This window comes from Pristiophorus japonicus, chromosome 1 (genome assembly GCF_044704955.1).
Source record: "Pristiophorus japonicus isolate sPriJap1 chromosome 1, sPriJap1.hap1, whole genome shotgun sequence".
NCBI lineage: Eukaryota > Metazoa > Chordata > Chondrichthyes > Pristiophoridae > Pristiophorus > Pristiophorus japonicus.
Window position 1 is genome coordinate 256226547 of NC_091977.1, and position 19901 is coordinate 256246447.

At 45.2% G+C, this 19901-nt stretch overlaps 1 protein-coding gene across 10 annotated transcripts in view; it reads left to right on the forward strand.

The window, feature by feature from the left end:
* Positions 1-19901, forward strand: part of LOC139270052 (multiple PDZ domain protein) — a 401342-nt gene that overhangs the window by 34428 nt on the left and 347013 nt on the right. For all 10 annotated transcript variants that reach the window (XM_070888410.1, XM_070888412.1, XM_070888415.1 and 7 more), the window contains exons 2-3: positions 16155-16233; positions 19626-19792. In XM_070888410.1, the coding sequence (XP_070744511.1) occupies positions 16218-16233; positions 19626-19792 (183 nt within the window). In that variant the 5' untranslated portion in view covers positions 16155-16217. The remainder of the gene's footprint in view (positions 1-16154; positions 16234-19625; positions 19793-19901) is intronic.

Genomic DNA, 19901 nt, shown 5'->3' on the forward strand with positions numbered 1-19901 from the left:
TAAGAAAACAAGCTTGAGCAATGAAGTAACGTAAGTGATCCAGTTGAGGTCCAAAAGGTATAGTGAGACATGAATGTAAATAGATGCAGGAGTAAGGGTGAAGCCAGCAATGGTCCAAAAAATATATTGCAATGGTAAATTTGAATTTGGAGTAATGGAGTGTTTTTCATCTTACATACACAAGGGATTAATCTGAACTAACCATTTGAATTTTGATTACTCCTGTGTATATTCACAGAATATTGTGGAGTTTATGGTGGCAGTTTATTCCAATTTTCATAGTTTTTACCCGTAATGAGAATATTGACAGCTAAGGCACAGTTTGGTGATTTCTACATTTAAGGATTAATCGATGTAATTATAAATTGTTAGATCTCTTAATTTTCAATGAGATGCGAACTCCGGTGATAGTTTAACATAACTTGATTCTGGCAGCTGCAACAAACTGCTGGCTTTATGCCAGGTCCTTTTGTCCTTCTAAAACACATGGCAAAAGATGGCTGTATTTATACCCGGATCAATTTACAATAGTGAACTCGCCTCCTTTGACCTTATTGGCTCAATTGATGTGTTATTAGCCCATAATTGGCTCGCTGCCAAAAGTCCTGAAATGTCAAGCGTGAGTTATAGCTCAATGCAATGTGCTAACTGTCACGTAGGCAGGGGTCTGTGTTTTCTCAACTTTGCAGCCTGTTTGAATACTCTATCAATCTCCCCTTTGATTCTTTCACAAACTGAATCATAAAACATCAGGTATCACTGGCTAAACATTCTACAAAAGAATTTCATACATGTTAATAGAGTTTCCTTCCAAAATTTGTTGGTGTGTTTCGCCACATGTCTGGACTAGTAGCTTCCACACAACTTTACATCAACCTGAATTCCATCGTGGCCACAATGGAAGTCTGGTTTTAGTAGGTTAATTAAACTCATTTCAATTTGATCCAAATCAATATCTGAATTCAACCAGTAAACAATCTTCCCTTAAGCGTAACATACCCCTGTGCCACGTACAGATGATCTTCTGGGACCTGCAAGGTTTTGCAACCAGGCAGCTACAGCCGCCTGGTTGCAACAACATTTAATCAACATAAACAAACAACATAAAAGTAAAATAATTACAACGAATAGAATTAAACCTTCCACCAATTAAGTTCCCATTGAACCTAGCCATTCAGTGGCCCCGCTCCACAAAGTGAATGATGGGGGTTGCTTAAGTTTTTCTACCTCCTTTTGGATATGCTCCGCTAAGTGGGTAATTTCTTCGGAGCTATCTGGGATATATGTGCAACACTCAGTTCCGAGTAGGGCGCAAGTACCTCCATTTCCAGCCAGGATGTAGTCAAGGGCCAGGCTATTCTGTAGGGCTACTGTGCGGATTGCTACCATTTCTGTATTGATTCTACCTAGGGCCTCAGAGGTATCATTGGCTACCCGTTCCACAACGGATGCCATGTTAATGGATTCCCTTGCCAGTTTGGCGGTCCCATACCCAAGGATCAGAATGGCAAAGAACCTCTCCGTATCTGTGAGAGTTCTTTTAGGACCGTGTAAGTGTTCCGACAGTGACTTTATATGATACATATATGGCACAATATAGGCTAAAATAGCAGGATCTCGTCCAATTCTGGGGCAGCCAAGGAGACGCCTTGTGGCCACACACCCAATAGGTGCCATTATAGGCAATGAATGTTAGCTGTTTCTTTGTCAGCAACATTCCGGGGCCTGTCCAGGCTTTTCCATCTGTTTTATTCAGAATTCCCGTTACGTTAAAAACGCCCAGTTTGGACGGTTCCATGGCTTGATTATATTGTAATTCCGGGAGCAGTTACTATACCCCATATTTTGGCCTCCTTTGATGTTTCGAATCAGACAGACCGATTCCCCCGGTCTTCCTACCCCCGTTGTATGTGATAACAAAAAATGGGGGCCATTTGGAATTATTGTAGCACGGTTGGTATCCTCCTTCAAAAGGTAGTCAGATTGTAAACTGCTGACTTCCATTTACGTGCCCAGTTTTCCGTATCCTGAAACGCATTGCCTGTTTTGTTTTGATTAATTATCCACTCAGCCATTTTCGAGATATTCATGGGAACTGGCCTCAAGGGAATCCCTCCCTTTGAGTGAATAGGAATATGCGCACACACCCAACAACTGGAAATGTTACCTTGTTTGGCATAAACGTATGACATATATAAAAAAGTATTTACATGTAATTCCTTGGGTACTCTACTATTTCATTTTGGTACAGAGGGTCGACGAGTAAGAAGTAGGCAAATGCCTAGAATACCTGCAGTCAGTAGTACAATAAATTTATACATCTTGACAAAAAGTCATTGTCCTTATCAGATTTCAGCTTCAGTTACGGGTGCTTGTTTAACTTGATCCAGGCTTTCTTTCCTTGAACTTTAACAGCTGCCTGGGTGGTCAATAACACTTGGTAAGGTCCCTCCCACTTGGCACACAAAGGCTCTTTATGTAACTTTTTCACATAAACCCAGACTCTCGGGATTATGTCATGTCCTCCTTCGGGTGGATTACCCCAAGCTGCCGTTACCTGTCGGGAAACAGAACTAACAGCATTGGTTAGGTTCTGACCGTATGATAACAGAGTGTCACTCATTAAGTGAACATCAGCTTTCCGTAAATCAATAGTTCCTGGCAGTGACATGGGTCTTCCTGTTATAATTTCAAATGGGCTTAGACCTGTAGTTCTGTTTGGGGTTGCCCTAATGCTGCATAGCACTATTGGTAGCGCCTGGGGCCATGGTGTTCCTTCTTGGTGATATTTGGCAGAGTTCGATTCATTCGCTTTACTTGTCCTGATGATTGTGGGTGATAAGGACAGTGTAAATCCCATGTAATGTTCAGTAACCTACAGACTTCTTGGCAGACAGCACCTGTGAAGTGTGTTCCCTGATCTGAGTCAATGCTACTCAGGACTCCCCACCGGGGAATGTAATCCTTACACAAGACCTTTGCAGTGTGATTGGCTGTGGCTCTTTTCGTTGGGACAGCTTCTACCCATCTAGAGAATCTGTCGACCATGACAAGAATGTTAGTGAATCCTTGGCATGGAGGGAAAGATATATAATCAACCTGCAGATGCTGGAATGGTCCGACAGGGGCAGGGGTCCTCAGTTGGGGCATTACCGTGATAGGTCCAGAATTATTTTTCTGGCAGACTACACAGCGGTCTGCTACCAGCTGGGCATGTTTTTTAAATCCCCGACCTCACCAGCTTTTCTGGAACCGTGCCGTCCTTTGTTGTGAGGCCAAGTGTTCCCACGAGTGGATCTGTTCGGCTTAAAAAGGCATAAGCGCTTGTGGCGCGACTGGCTTGTCGGTAACTCTTTGTCTCCAGACACCATCTTCGCATAGCTTAATTCCTGCCTCACTCCATGTCCATTTTTCTTCTCGGGAGCACTCGCCTTGCATTGTTTGAAGGTCTCGTGTCATAGAGTCCTGAGTGCTTTCAATCTGCACATCTGTGTTGGTTCTTCTGGGGGAGCGACCTGTGAGGTGGCATCTTTAGCTGCCTGGTCGGCTAGGGCATTTCCCTATGCTTCCATGGTATTTTCCTTGGTATGGGCCTTACACTTCAGGATGGACACTTCCTGAGATAATTGTATGGCCTCGAGTAAACCTCGGACTTCTTTTCCATTTCGGATAGGTGTACCAGCAGCAGTGAGGAATCCTCTTTTCCGCCATAACAGACCAAAGTTGTGAGCGACTCCAAAAGCATGACGCAAATCTGTGTAGACATTAACTGTCTGTCCTTCTGCTATTCGATATGCTTCTGACAGGGCCCGTAACTCGGCCTGTTGTGCTGACGTTCCTGAGGGTAAACATCCTTTTGCCACTACCTCATATAAGGTTGTAACTGCCCATCCTGCTTTTCTGGTACCATTGTGCACAAAGGAGGAACCATCAGTAAACAGGATGAGGTCTGGGTTGTGCAGAGGCTCCTCTGCTGCTAAGGCTGCTTCTTCTGTTTCTTTTAAAATCTCCACGCAATCATGCTCTTCACATTCTCCCTCCCTTGTTCTCTCGATTCTGACATCGGGAGCATAGTTGCGGGATTAACCGGGCTGGCCCGGACGATATGGAGATTAGGAGCTTCCAAAACTGCTGTCCAGCGGGTCCATCCAGCTGCCGTCACCTGAGACATTCTATTCATAGACAGCAAAGCATGTACGGTGTGGGGACACTTGACAATCAGCTTTTGGTTGAGGACTAGACCCGCAGTGATCATTACTGCTTGACATGTAGCTTCTATGGCCCTGAGGCAACTTCCCCATCCGAGGGCTACCGCATCCAGTTTTGTCGAATAATAGCCAATAGGTCTTTGCCGATCCCCATGTTCTTTTGTCAGTATAGCTGTCATATATCCTTCTTTCTCATGGACAAACAGCGTAAATGGCTTTCCACTGTCGGGGATTCCCAGAGCTGGTGCCGAACACATAGCCTTTTTCAAACTCAGGAAGGCCTCTTACTGTTCCTTAGTGAGGGTGATGGCTTCTTTAGAGGCATGTTTCCCCTTTAAGATATCATTTAATGGCTGAATAAGCTGTGTGAAGGAGTCAATCCAATTTCTGTTAAAGTTACACAATCCCAAAAAAGATCTTAGTTCCTGAATAGTGGTGTTTTTTTTAGTGGCCCGAATGGCTTCAGTTCTACCCTGGGTAAGTTCTCTCTTTCCTTGTGAAATTTTTTGTCCCAGGTATACAACCTCTTCTTGGGATATTTGTGCTTTGTCGATGCTGGCTTTATGTCCTTTCAGCCAAAGGTGGTCCAGCAAAGCTCGTAAATCTTGTTCATGCTGTTCTTCCGTGTTTGAAGCTCGCAGGATATCGTCTACATATTGGATGACTGTGGATGACAGGGGAGGTAATTCTCACAAATGGCTTTGTAAAGCCATGTGGAATAGCGTAGGGCTGTTGTGGAAACCCTGTGGTAACCGGGTCCAAGTATACTGTTGTTCTTGGACCGTGAAAGCAAACCACTGTCGAACCTCCGGTGCCAGAGGCACTGACCAAAGTCCATTGGCCATATCTATAACAGAAATATTTATGTTCCGGTTTGAGGGCATTAAAAATGGTGGAGGGATCTGCGACCAAAGGAGCTTTTTGATCAATACACTGGTTAGCTTTCCTATAATCGACAGTCATACGCCAAGTCTCATTAGATTTCTGTACCGGCCACACGGGGCTATTGGAGGAGCTATGCGTTTTAATAAGCACCCCTTGTTTCTCCAATTGCTGAATAACCTGTAAGATTCCCGCGATGGCAGTTAGACTGATGGAATACTGTTTAGTGCATGGAGGCTTGGTCCTGGTAAATGACGCAGGCTCCATCTGGAGTAGGCCACAATCGTTCTTATCTTTAGCCCATATCGGGTATTCCTTCAATTCTTCTTTCTTCAAAGTTCTAATTGACCATGTCACCCGACCATCCTCAAAATGCAACGATGAATCTACTTGGATTAGAACATCCATTCCCAAAAGGGGTTGATCTACTGGGCCTATCCAGACCCAGCCTTATAAGTACCGGTGTTGTCCTTTTAATTTCCATTTTATGACCCCCAATTCCATAGGCTGTACGTGCCCTACCATCCAACGGCAAAGAGTCTCCATATTGTAGAGGTAAGCATGTTAATTCCACCCGTGTCTAAAAGACAGTCCACATCCTTATCGCCCACCCTCACAGTTATATATAGCTCATCTCCCCTCTGTTGTATTAGTGGGAGGAGGTGGGGTCAGGGCGAGCTCTAATCATTTTTTGCTATCCCAAGTAACTCCTTCTGTTGTTGTATTGTCAGTCGCTTAAATGCTTCTATGAGGTCATTATCTTGTGACAAGCCTGGTTTGTTGGCTGAATTGTATCCCTGGCTGCGTCCTCTTCCCCGGCCGTGACCTTGCTGTTTTGCCCTGCACGTCTTGGCCCAGTGACCTTCTTTCCCACAATAATGACATTTTCCGGGTAATTTTCCGAATGACAGTTTATCGGAATCCTGGGATTTCCATCCCATAGCCTGCACAGCTCGGACTTTAGTTCCCATATCCCTGTCTAATTGGTTACATCGATCCACCAACGCTGCAAAGGTAGTTCCTCTACCTTCCCAGTCCGGTAACACTACCTTAAGCATTTTGGACAGTTCTGGCTTTGGACTTGCCACGAAAGCTGCTTTCAGGGGTCCAAACTCTTGTTCATCCATTTTCTCATCCGTATTATTCATACCCGAATATTCTAGCCATGTGCATCTAAACCGCTTGTCATACTCCAGGACCTCCTCTGTTCCTTTCTGTTGGCAGTCTGCAATTTTTTTCCTAGTCTGTCTTAGCTGGACTGAAGGCTTACAGCCAGTGTTTAATCGCATCCCACCCTGCATCTAATTCTTGCTCATACCGCCCCAAAGCTTCTTTTACCTTGTCGTACAATTTTCTTCCTTGTGTTTTTGGCACCATGATGGTCAAAATTTGCACTCCGTCCCAGGGATGAAGTTGATATATATTTCTTAAGCGGTCCAATTGGTCCCACGTTTTCACTCCCCCTTTCTTTGGATTGGGCAACTCCTTGGACCATTTATCAATTTTCTCTGGGTCTGCCGGATCATGAACTAAATATTTTTCATACAGCCTTTTCTTCATTTTTTTGGTTCCGCCCTCATCCGCAGTCTCTTCTGATTTGACTACAACTCGCCTTTTTTTTTATAAACGGGGCAAAACGCACCCCTAATTCTTCATCCTCCGACCCTGTATCGTCAGAGGATTCTGAATCCGTATCTATTCCTTAGTCGTGTCTTCGAGTTTGCGCTTTTAATTTATCCAAACATGGGTACCCTGGGAATTGACCGATACAGTTTCCTTTTCCTATTACTGTCTCTTAACCTAATGATTTTTTCCAATCTTTAATTTCACCTTTAAGATCTTTAACTTCCACTTCCAACTTTTCAAATTCAAGCTTTTTCTGTCTCAGTTGTTCACAAACCGCTTGCAATTGGTCCTTTGTACTGGTCAGGTCCCTACCATGTTGGGAACGCATTATAACTTAATTCCGCTGTTGGTCTGTCTCATAACGACTATGGATCATCTGGTTCGTTCTTTATTTTTCATATGGATCGTTTTTCCCCAGATCCTTTTGATCTCGTCCAAGGACCATTGTCCTTTGGAGGTACCGTATTTTCGTTCCATCTTAATACAGTTTTAGATAAGTCGAATTGTTGCTCTATGTATTCTTTCAACTGTTCGAGGATTTCGTCTATCGAATTGGGCCGGCCGCCTTTCACAGTTGTAGGCAATTCTTTGCTCTTATCTTCTGCTGCCATAGTACTAATTTCTTTACTGGGGTCTCGAGTCGTAGGCTTTCCAGCCGATCAGTGGGTCGGTGATGAATTAACTAACACAATGCCGAAGTTTAGACGTCTATGGGACCTACAGTCGATTACCAACCGGAGGATTCGCAAATCGGAGACTTTCGGAATCGCGTAGAAGGGGAGCTGAATTTAGACAATGACCGAGGACTTTTATAAAGAGGAGTCCTTACCTCAGTATGTAGGTCTGATGTCCAAAATTCAGTTTCTTCCCTCAGTGATCCTGTTCGTGACGCCAAAATTGTTAGATCTCTTAATTTTCAATGAGATGCGAACTCCAGTGATAGTTTAACATAAATTTATTCTGGCAGCTGCAACAAACTGCTGGCTTTATGCCAGGTCCTTTGTCCTTCTAAAACACATGGCAAAAGATGACTGTATTTATACCCGGATCAATTTACAATAGTGAGCTCGCCTCCTTTGACCTTATTGGCTCAATTGATGTGTTGTTAGCCCATAATTGGCTCGCTGCCAAGCGTCTTGAAATGTCAAGCGTGAGTTATAGCTCAATGCAATGTGCTAACTCTCACGTAGGCAGAGTGTTTTCAACTTTGCAGACTGTTTTAATTCTCTCTCATAAATGTTGTACAGCAGTAATCAACAGCAAGTTACTAAGTACTAGCATTCTGAAGATATTAAATTGGGCAACTGTTGAAAGTCAATTTTGTTGATGTTGGGGGAGGATTGCAGAATATTTCCATGCTAGCCATTTTTCAGCAAAGTATGACGAAGATTACCTGTGCTTTCTTCTCCTCCGTCCCCGTCACGTTAGCATTGACATTTGGTGCTTTTTAGATTCAATAATCTGTTGATGAGTATTAACTCTAATGATTTTGCCTCAGTGGCTTTAATCTAGGGTCTGTTGTTTGGAGCACAGGGTGAGCTCCTTCTAACAGCTGTAGCAGTCTGGTGTTTAGTATTCATATTAGAAATTGATAACCAGTGTTTGTTAGTACAGAGAGCCTGATAGATGTATGCATCTATTTGAAAACATGTATGAATAGAGCCTTGCTTTTTTTTGTTTGCACTTACACTGATAGTCAGAACCCTTACTCTAATAATAATAGTTCATGGCAGCTTTCTTCTGTAACATTCATTGAAGGTGTTGACATCTTTTGGCCATCCATTTTTTTCTAATGAGTGGACCTGCGAGGATGCAGCGAGAATATAAACCAGAAGCGAGAAGCCGAGCACTGCATGGACCTGTGAGGGAGCAGCGTCAAGAGAAAAAAAATATCCACATGATTGCTCGTAACTGAAGGTCACACCGTTTTTTTTCATCAAGTTAGGAGCTGGTGTTAAATAACTGGTTAGGGACAAAGCAGGAGCGAGCAGAGCAGTAACTGTTAATACTGTATTAAATTAATAACTGTTAATACATATTATTCATTTCATATAGTATTAACTTGAATTAGATACAATCTTAGTCTTAAGTTTCTGTATAGTAGTTAATAGTCTATTAAATAGAGGCATGACAGGGCAGCTCAGTCCTGTGGAATGCACATCCTGAGCCATGTGGGAAATCCAGGATGCTTCCCGCGTCCTGGACAAACACATGTGCAGGAAGTGTTGTCAGCTGGACGGTTTTCGGAATTTGAACAGCAGCTGTGTGCACCATCCTGACTTGGAAATATATCGCCCTTCAACATCATTGCTGGGTCAAAATCATGGAACTCCCTCCCTAACAGCATTGTAGGAGTTCCTTCACCACACGGACTGCAGCAGTTCAAGAAAGCGGCTCATCATCACCTTCTCGAGGGCAATTAGGCATGGGCAATAAATGCGGCCATTGCCGGCGACGCCCACATCCCGGAATGAAAAAAAAAATCCGCACGGTTGAGAGCCTCGTGGATAGGATGTTTCAGGAGGTGGTCACCCCGCAGCTTAAGAATGCAGCCAGAGAGGGAATGAAAAACCGCTAGTCAGAAATGGAGGACTGCGCAGATAGTGCAGGAATCCCCTGAGTGCATCTCGCTCTCCAACAAGTATTTTATTCTGAGTACTGGTGAGAGCGATGGTTTCTCTGGGGAGTACAGTCAGAGCCAAGTCCGCAGCACCACGGGTTGTTCAGGTGTATAGGGGGGAGGAAGAGTAGTGGGAGAGCAATAGTGGTAGGGGATTCGATAGTCGGGAGCAGAGGGGCGTTTGTGCGGCTGCAGATGTGACTCCCGGATGATATGTTGCCTCCCTGATGCCAGGGTCAAGGTTGTCACTGAGTGGCTGCAGAGTATTCTGAGGGGGAAGGGTGAACAGCCAGCCGTGGTCCATATTGGTACCAACGACGCAGGAAGAAAGAGGGATGAGGCCCTGCAGGCAGATTTTATGGAGCTATGAAAGAGATTAAAAGGCAGACCTCAAAGGTAGTAATCTCTTGATTACTCCCAATGCCACGTGATAGTGAGTATAGAAATAGGAGGATAGAGCATATTAATGCGTGGCTGGAGAGATGGTGCAGGAGGGTGCGCTTCAGATTCCTGGGACAATGGGACTGGTTCTGGGGGAAGGTCGGATAGATTGCACCTCAACAGGACAGGAACCAATATTCTCGCGGGAAGATTTGCTAGTGCTGTTGGGGAGGGTTTAACCTAATTTGGCAGGGGGATGGGCACTAGGATGCAACATTAAAACGGGGAAATAAAGTGCTCAAGGGATTGAGAGAGGCAGAGAGCACGAAAGGAAGAAATACTAACATTCGGGGCCCAAATTTCCCCAGCCTGCCTCGAGCGGTGCAAATAGGGGAGACACGCTGACTTTCTAAGCCAAGAAAAGTTACAAAAACATATCTTCCACTTTGGCCACTCCCTCGTTGTCCGGATCCATCGGCGTGGCGCTGCAGAGCCTTTGGGGGCGGGGGGGGCTTCAGCCACGCTTGCTCAGCACGGCCTGCAGGGGGGTGGGGCTTGGGCCCAGCGCCTTGTGGCGTGCCGGCAGGGGGGCGCATGTCTGTTTGAGTGTGCGCGCATGCGCAATGGACGTTTCAATGTGCGCGCATGCGCAGTGCAACAGGAAGCTTGGCAATCGGCCAGTTAAAGGGAGAGCGTCCTCAGTATCATTGATAATGGACCATATATAAAGGTAAGGTTTAAATATTGATTTTTGTGTGGCTGAGGGAATGGAAAGGAGTGCTGGATAGGTGGAAGAAAGGTGAGAAGTGTGATTTTTGAGCGTAAGTCCAATACACGAATGGTGCAAGAGTATGCAACATGAACAAAGAATTTCCTCCATGAGGAAGTGGAGAAACTAGTGACTGTAATTGAGGAGAAATCGCTGGAGCTGGATATCAGCAAGAGTGGTCCGTCAAGTTTCACCCAAGGAAATGAGAAGAAGATGGAACCTAGTTGCAGAAGAATACTCTGCAGGGGTCAATACCGCAAGATCTGGAAGCCAGTGCAACAAGAAATGGCAGGATGTTGGTCAAGTAGTGAGTATAAGTAATATCTTCATCTTTAAATTGAATTGCAATGGAAAATGTGATCATCTGTATGTGTCCCACCCATCAGAAGCGCACCATGTCTGAAAATTAATATTTTCATCTTTGCAGAAGAAATTGGCTCACAGCAAAAGGGAAAGACTTGGAACAGGAGGAGGGCCGCCAAATCTGCACCAACTGTCACCCCTGGAACAGAGGGTTGCTGCCTTGCTGAGTCGTACCAGCAGAAAAAGAATCAGCTCTGCACAAGCTGGACCCACACGTGAGGGTGAGTCATTAAAATGCATAGACACCCTTCAAATCAACATGCTGATTGGCCTGCTACGAGTCAGACTACTCATGCCACCCATCCTGCCCCCTCCTGTGCTGCTAACCATTTGACTGTTCTGTTGTATTTTGCAGAAGAAGAAGACACTCCTCAACATCCTGAAGATCCACCAGAGGATCCAGATGCATGCGCTGCAGACCAAGGCGGGTGGGGGGAGGGAGGGGTCCATGGAAATGTGTTCATGGGAGAATGCTGACCGCGATATGGATCAGTCCATAGTCCAGGGCATCACATTGCCAGAAACCTCCGAGCTCCTCGGCAACATTCCATGGGTTCACACCTTCCGAGATCGCGGGTCCAAATGGCGGTCGTGAAATGCACGTTGGGACACCCAGTGCCCCATCGTCCTAGCCTGCGCCTCACACTGGAGGGGTGCCATTAGGCAGACCCATGGCGAGGGGAAGGAGCAGCTGACCTGTCTCTCCTGAGATTCTGCCCACAGCAGAGGTTAATCAGGTTCTGTCATTGGGTGATGAGACCAATACCCTCACAAGATCACTCGTGGCGGCAGTCAGTGGGGTGCGTGATGAGGTAGCGACACTGTCAGGTGAAATCTCAGCACTGAGACGGGAAGTGAGGGCGGTCATTTCAGAGGGTGTGCAAACGATGGCAGATGCCATGAGGGAGCTAGCTTCTGCAATAAGGGCACAAAGGCCGGATACTCAAATGCCACTCCCACTTCAATCCACGCACCAGCCACCGGTCAGACCCAAGCCGGGCCCCCAACTCCCCCCGCCCCCTCTGCCCCCCCACCACTATCACCGCCCCTATGAGGAAGTGCAGTTTCCCCAAGATGTGGGTGAGGGATGGGTGCAGCCTTTCTTTGCTGTTGTTGCTGTTGTCATTGAAGTGCACTGTAAAATATCCAATAAAAGATATTTTGCATTAAAACTGAATCGTGTTCCATTAGGAGCACGCAACATTTAGCGACAACTGTAAAAAGTAAAAATCCCTCACTCCTACAGTCATGCGTTCCTACTGCCCCTAGCCCCCTGGTGGGAGGGCTAGCCGGTGCGTTCTGCAGTCGGCAAGGTAGGGCTGCTCTATTTTCAGTAGTTGATTTATCTTTCATTTATTTTTGATGATGTTGTGCAGCTGTTCTGAAGATGTTGTGCTGATGTTGTGAAGGTCTTTAGTGCTTTAGAATCCTCTAACTCACCTTCTCCCGCTCCCCCCCCCCCCCCCCCCCCCTCAAATCTCTGGCTACCTGCGCTGATTTCTTAAATGTAGGTAAGGTTTTTCTGTGCCTACAAAAGTGGCCAGATACACTGGCCTAAGTTAGTTTGGAGTAATTTTCAGCTGGCCAAATTTGGTTCTATGGCCAGAAGAGGCGTAAGTGGCTTGTCACACCCCCTCTTGGAGAGAACAAACTAAACTAGAAAAAAACCTAACTAACTGACTTACACTGGATCAAGTTAAATGGGGAAATTTGCGATTTTTAAGTTACTTCGAAAAAAGCTACCTACTCCAAAAAAAAACGGGGCAACTCTTGGGGAAATTTGAGCCCATTAGGTGGAATGCAACTTTGAGAGAATACAGGGTGGTCTAAGATGGGTTTACAATGTATGTTTGTGAACGTATGAAGCGTGGTAAACATGGTAAGTGAGCTGCAGGCACAAATAGCCACATGGGAATACGATGTAGCAATAACAGAGACCTGACTCAAAATATTCCTTGTTATAAGGTGTTCAGGAAACATGGGGAAGGAAAGATAGGAGGTGGTGTCGCAGTATTGGTTAAGGACAATGTTACGGTGCTAGAGAGGGAGGATGTCCTGGAAGGGTCAAGGACAGAATCTATATGGCTAGATTTAAGAAATAATAGAGGTGCCATTACACTACTAGGTGTATTCTATAGACCACCAAATAGTAGGAAAGATATGGAGGAGCAAATTTGCTGAGAAATTACAGAGGGGCAAGAGGGTAGTAATAATGGGGGACTTCAACTATCCTAATATAGACTGGGATCGTAATAGCGTAAAGGGCATTTCTGCAGTGTGTTCAGGAGAACTTTCTTGATCAGTACGTTCCCGGCCCGACGAGGGAGGGGGCATTGCTGGATCTGGTTCTGGGGAATGAGGTGGATCAAGTGAAGCAAGTGTCAATAGGTGAACATTTAGGGAACAGTGACCATAGAATAATAGAAATTTACAGCACGGAAGGAGGCTGAACGAGCCGGGCCGCCGCCGACACTTCGGGCGGGGCCTGTCCCCAGCGAGATGCCAGGCGGACGGGCCCCGTCGACGATAGGGGGGGAGAAGAGGGGGGAGGGAGCTGGACAGGAGGGAGGTCCGAGTCCCGATCTTCGCCCGGTGAGCCCATTCGGCTAGGGCTAGGGTCGGGGCCCCTCCCACGCAGCCTTTGGGGCCTGGAGCTACTGCACATGCGCGCACACTCTAGCGCGCATGTGCAGAGGTCCTGGCACTGTTTTCAGCACCGGGACCTGGCTCCGCCCCCGATCCCTTGTGCTGCGCCACGCCGAGCACGAAGACGTCCCGAGGAGACCGGAGAATCACAAGGTAAGTTTTCGGCACCCCTTTTCTTCCAGAAAATTGGCGCACCTTATGGAGATGCGCATTTTTCCAGAGGGCAGAAACTTGGGCCCATTCAGTGGAGGATGGGGGAGCTTTGTTCTTCAGTATCTAATTTGGAAGTATTTAACACTTGATACTGGGTGACAAATTTCAGCTCTGGAGTGGAGCTGACCTGGCCTAATTGCGGGGGTGCGGGGAGGGGTGCTGAAATTGTTGGTGTGCTTGTTTCTGCTTGGTATATGGAGGTGGTTGATTGTTTTTCTGCTCAGTTGGGTAGGGGAGAGGTTGGTGAAGGGGTTTTTGCACAACGGGGGTTGATTTCTGCCCGTGTGTGGGATGTAGGTGTTCTTATTTAATCTCACTGGGGGTGGGGGTGGGGGCATTCTTGATTCTTGTCAAGGGAATCCATTTTTTTAAACTTTATTTTGTACACTTCCACTTCTTCACTGTTGGTGATTTGGTGTGCGCTTTGACCACTTTTCTTGCTGTTTTGGGGTTGGGGGTTCTTGAAATCTCTGCCCATGGCGGTGAGGAGGTATAGGTGGTGCTATGAACTCTGATTGTTGGGATTGGCGGCGGGAAGGATGGTTGTTCTTGGCTGTAATCTCTGCTCAGTAAGGTGGGGGTGGGGTTACAGTCATCTCTATTTGGTGTAGGGAAAGGAATAATAGAAACATAGAAACATAGAAAATAGGTGCAGGAGCAGGCCATTCAGCCCTTCTAGCCTGCACCGCCATTCAATGAGTTCATGGCTGAACATGAAACTTCAGTACCCCCTTCCTGCTTTCTCGCCATACCCCTTGATCCCCCGAGTAGTAAGGACTTCATCTAACTCCCTTTTGAATATATTTAGTGAATTGGCCTCAACTACTTTCTATGGTAGAGAATTCCACAGGTTCACCACTCTCTGGGTGAAGAAGTTTCTCCTCATCTCGGTCCTAAATGGCTTGCCCCTTATCCTTAGACTGTGACCCCTGGTTCTGGACTTCCCCAACATTGGGAACATTCTTCCTGCATCCAACCTGTCCAAACCCGTCAGAATTTTAAACGTTTCTATGAGGTCCCCTCTCACTCTTTTGAACTCCAGTGAATACAAGCCCAGTTGATCCAGTCTTTCTTGATAGGTCAGTCCCACCATCCCGGGAATCAGTCTGGTGAATCTTCGCTGCACTCCCTCAATAGCAAGAACGTCCTTCCTCAAGTTAGGAGACCAAAACTGTACGCAATACTCCAGGTGTGGCCTCACGAAGGCCCTATACAACTGTAGCAACACCTCCCTGCCCCTATACTCAAATCCCCTCGCTATGAAGGCCAACATGCCATTTTCTTTCTTAACCGCCTGCTGTACCTGCATGCCCAACCTTCAATGACTGATGTACCATGACACCCAGGTCTCGTTGCACCTTCCCTTTTCCTAATCTGTCACCATTCAGATAATAGTCTGTCTCTCTGTTTTTACCACCAAAGTGGATAACCTCACATTTATCCACATTATACTTCATCTGCCACGCATTTGCCCACTCACCTAACCTATCCAAGTCACTCTGCAGCCTCATAGCATCCTCCTCGCAGCTCACACTGCCACCCAACTTAGTGTCATCCGCAAATTTGGAGATACTACATTTAATCCCCTCGTCTAAATCATTAATGTACAATGTAAACAGCTGGGGCCCCAGCACAGAACCTTGCGGTACCCCACTAGTCACTGCCTGCCATTCTGAAAAGTACCCATTTACTCCTACTCTTTGCTTCCTGTCTGACAACCAGTTCTCAATCCACGTCAGCACTCTACCCCCCAATCCCATGTGCTTTAACTTTGCACATTAATCTCCTGTGCGGGACCTTGTCGAAAGCCTTCTGAAAGTCCAAATATACCACATCAACTGGTTCTCCTTTGTCCACTTTACTGGAAACATCCTCAAAAAACTCAAATAATGTCTGCTTGATGGGGGCGGTTGGCAAATTTCTGCTTCATGGGATGGGGTGTCTTACTTTACTTGCTGGGGGATGGCTGGCTGGGGTGTTTCAGTAAAGTTGGGGCAAGTCAGACGATTGTTGCTCACTGTGAAAGGATGTGATGCTGTCTGATCAGTTGGGTTGGCGGAATCTTTTGGTAGGGTTCCGGATATATGAATCTCTGGGTGGGAGGTGCTAACTTTTAAACTTTTTTTTTTAACTTCCAAAGTACGATCATTAAAGTATGTTCCTCAAATGTCACGCTGGAAACCGGATCCATTTTAGGAGACATTTATTCTCTAGTGGAAAATAAATTTCTGAACTGTATGTGTATGTAGAAGTGCGAGGAGTGCATTTACAATGGGGCTGAGACCTGATCTTCCCCACTAATTACTAAATGAGTGATGGCAACTTTAAATGATATGACTGAAAATGAATTGTTCCAAACACTACAGATTATCAGTGAACAACATTAGAATTTCATGTGAGTATATTTATATGTATTGCAAATATAATTTCTGGTATTCTCTTTCAGGAGAATTTTGATATAATTCTGGCCCCAGTGGGAGTGGAGTGATTTTGCCTCGCCATTGGAAACATGTTGGAAGGCTTAGGTAAGAAGCATGTTCAATTGTCATGTTTTTGTAAAGGAAATTGCTAATTAATTGGTTATTTTTGCACTGAAATGTTACACACTTTTATTCCCAAAACTGGTGCTGACACTGCTTCTGTGCTACTTAATTGTGTTCCTGGGTCTGCAGAGTTAATTGCAGTATAGCGTGCAGCTGAACTCCCAACTCGGATCTCTTGCGGAGTCAGTGTGTTTTACGGGCTCCTGAAAAGGATTTGGGAGAAGCGGGTTATAATAGCACGACCGTATGTAATCTTCACATTGACTTGGGTTTAAGCAATCCAGTACTTATTTTAGTAGTTTTTAACTTTTTTTTTAAAGATTGGGAGAGTCTAACTTTAATCTGAAAAAAAATTGTGGGGTGAGTAGGTGGGACGCTGTGCTTTCACTCTGCCAAACTGGCTGCAATAATCCTGAGAGAAATTAATTCAGGCAGTACAGACCCAGCTCAAAGTCGGCACTAAAATGCTGAATAAGCACAATACATTTTAGAAATGGAACTAAAATTGCTGATAGAGGGAAATCAAATTGATAAATACACAACATTGATAATTTTTTTCATTGATGTTGACCTGCTACAGTGGCAATATAACTTGTAGCAGCTTTTTAATATAAATTATGTTTTGGAGAGGGGCCATTAAAATTATAGTGCGTGGGGAGAGGATTGGGCAATAATTACAAAGGTTATCGGGATATTCACAGCAACAGGTATCAATCCTTAGCATGTTATTTGACAGATAAAATCCTTTTTACAAAGACTATTGATTTACTTAGTAAATAGTCAAAGGAAGGTGGGGCCAATTAGCAATCAAAAAGAAGATATTCTTGTGGAGGAAGAGGGCATGGCTGAGGTACGAATTGAGTACAGGTTGGGCCTCCTTTATCCGGAACTCCCTTATCCGGCACCACCCCTCATCCGGCATGATTCCGGCGGCCGGGAGCACATGTGCAGAACGAGGCCGATCTCCACCCCGACTTTAGGGCCGACACTTGGCTTGCTGGGGCCGGGCCGACACCCGCTGGGGCCGCGCCGACACTCGGCCCACGCCGACACTCGGCCCACGCCGACACCCGTTGGGGCCGCGCCGACACTCGGCCCACGCCGACAACCGCTGGGGCCGTGCCGACACTCGGCCCACGCCGACACCCGCTGGGGCCATGCCGTCACTCGGCCCCCCCGAGGGCCCGCCGACACTTTGGGCCTGCCCAGGGCGCTGACCTCCCCTCATCCGACAGCATCCCTTATTCAGGCCAGGCCCTGAGGCTGCCGGATAAGGGAGGTTCAACCTGTACTTTGCATCTGTCCTCACTAAAGAAGAGGCTGCTGCCAATTTAGCAGTCGAGGAGGCAGTAATCATACTCGGAAGGATATAAATACTTAAAAAGATTGGCAATCCTCAAAGTAGAAAAGTCACCTGTTCCAATTGGGATGCATCCTAGGTTTTTGAGGGAAGTATGGGTGGAAATTGTGGAAGCTCTAGCCACGATCTTCCAATCCTCCATAGATATGGGGGTAGTGCCAGAGGACTGGAGTATTGGGAGTGTTATTCCCCTGATTAAAATAGGGGAGAGGGATAAACCCGGCAACTGTAGGCCAGTCAGCCCAACTTCGGTGATGGTGTAACTTTTGGAGACAATAATCCAGGACAAAATGAATTGGCATTTGAAAAAGTATTGGCGAGTAATTGAAAGTCAGCATCGATTTGTTAAAGGCAAATAGTGTTTGGCTAACTTGAGTAAGTTTGTTGATGAAGTAACGGAGAAGGTTGATGCGGGTAATGTGGTTCATATTGTGCATTTGGACTTTAAAAGGCATTTGACAAAGTACCACATAATAGGCTCGTTAGCAAAATTTAAATCCATAGGATTAAAGGGACAATGGCAGCATAGATACAAAATAAGCTTCGGGACAGAAAGCAGAGACTATTGGTGAACGGTTGTTTTTCAGACTGGTGTTCCCCAGGGTATTCGGACCACTGCTCTTTATGACATATATTAATGACCTGGATTTCGGTATACAGGGCATCATTTCAAAGTTTGCAAATGACATGAAACTCGGAAGTGTTCAAAATCATGAATGGTTTTGATAGAATAAATAGGAGAAATTGTTTCCACTGGCAGGAGGGTCGGTAACCAAAGGATAGTAACAGACTTCAGGAGGACATTGACAGACTGGTAAAATGGGCAAACACATGGCAGATGATATTTAATGCAGAGAAGCGTGAAGTGATGCATTTTGTAGGAAGAGTGAGGAGAGGCAATATGAATTGAATGGTACAAATTGTAAAGGGGGTGCAGGAACAGAGAGACCTGAGGGTGTGTGTATGTGCACAAATCTTTGAAGGTGTCAGGGGTAGGCTGTTAAAAAAAGCATATGGGATCACAGCATATGGGATCCTTGGCTTTATTATAAGAATAGAATATAAAAGCAAGGAGGTTATGACAAACCTTTATAAAACACTGGCTAGGCTTCTGCTGGAGTATTATGTTCAATTCTGGGCACCGCACTTTAAGAATGATGTCAACTCCTTTAGAGAAGGTGCAGCAGAGATTTACTAGAATGGTACCAGAGAAAGGGACTTCAGTTATGTGGAGAAACTGTGGTTGTTCTTGGAGCAGAGAAGGTTAAGAGGAAATTTGATAGAAGTGTTCAAAATCATGAATGGTTTTGATAGAGTAAATAGAAGAAACTGTTTCCACTGGCATGAGGGTCGGTAACCAAAGGACACAGATTTAAACGATAGGCAAAAGAACCAGAGGTGACATGAGGATTTATTTTTACATTGTGAGTTGTGTTCTGGAATGCACTGCCTGAAAAAGTGTTGGAAGCAGATTCAATAGTGACATTCAAAAGAGCATTGGATAAATACTTAACGGGAAACATTTTACAGGACTATGGGTAAAGAGTACGGGAATGTAACTAATCAGATAGCTCTACAAAAAATTTAGTAACTCCATCAAGCCAGCTTGTCTAATGTCAGCATTCACTATTAAATGAAATTTTCAAAAAAATATAAACAAAAAGATAATAAAACTCACTCCAAATATGAGGTTGTGCTATGAATAGAACCCTTTGGGGGATTGATGAGACATCTGTCAGATTATATCTGTGTATAAGGGCTGTATGTATTATACAATTGCATAATATAGATTCATATTATTTTGATGAAGTGTTTACTCTGTATTTATGAAAATTGATTTATATTATCCCACGCCTGTGGTATTTTAGGGAAAGAATATCAACCACTGCATCAACAGCAACTTAGTTTTACTACAAAAAGTTTGTGAAAATGTTGTAGGCCAATAAAAATGTTTAATTCGTGGCATTGAAAGTTACATATACTGAAATTGTGCACAAATTAATTATACTTATAGATGCCCAGCGAGCTTTACAGGCTGTGGAGCGGTTACAGGCAAAGTTACGAGAAAGAGGGGATGTGGCAAATGAAGAGAGACTGAGCTTATTGAGATGTGTGCTACAGAGCCCACTCTTCAACCAGATCCTACACCTGCAGAGCTCTGTTCAGCAGCTGAAAGATCAGGTAAGAGCCAACTTTGCTTAAAAAGCATTATTAAAGCTGACTTATTTTAAGTAATGGATGCATTATTGCTCTTTAGTTTCAGCTCCAACACTGACCATCACTGAGCATA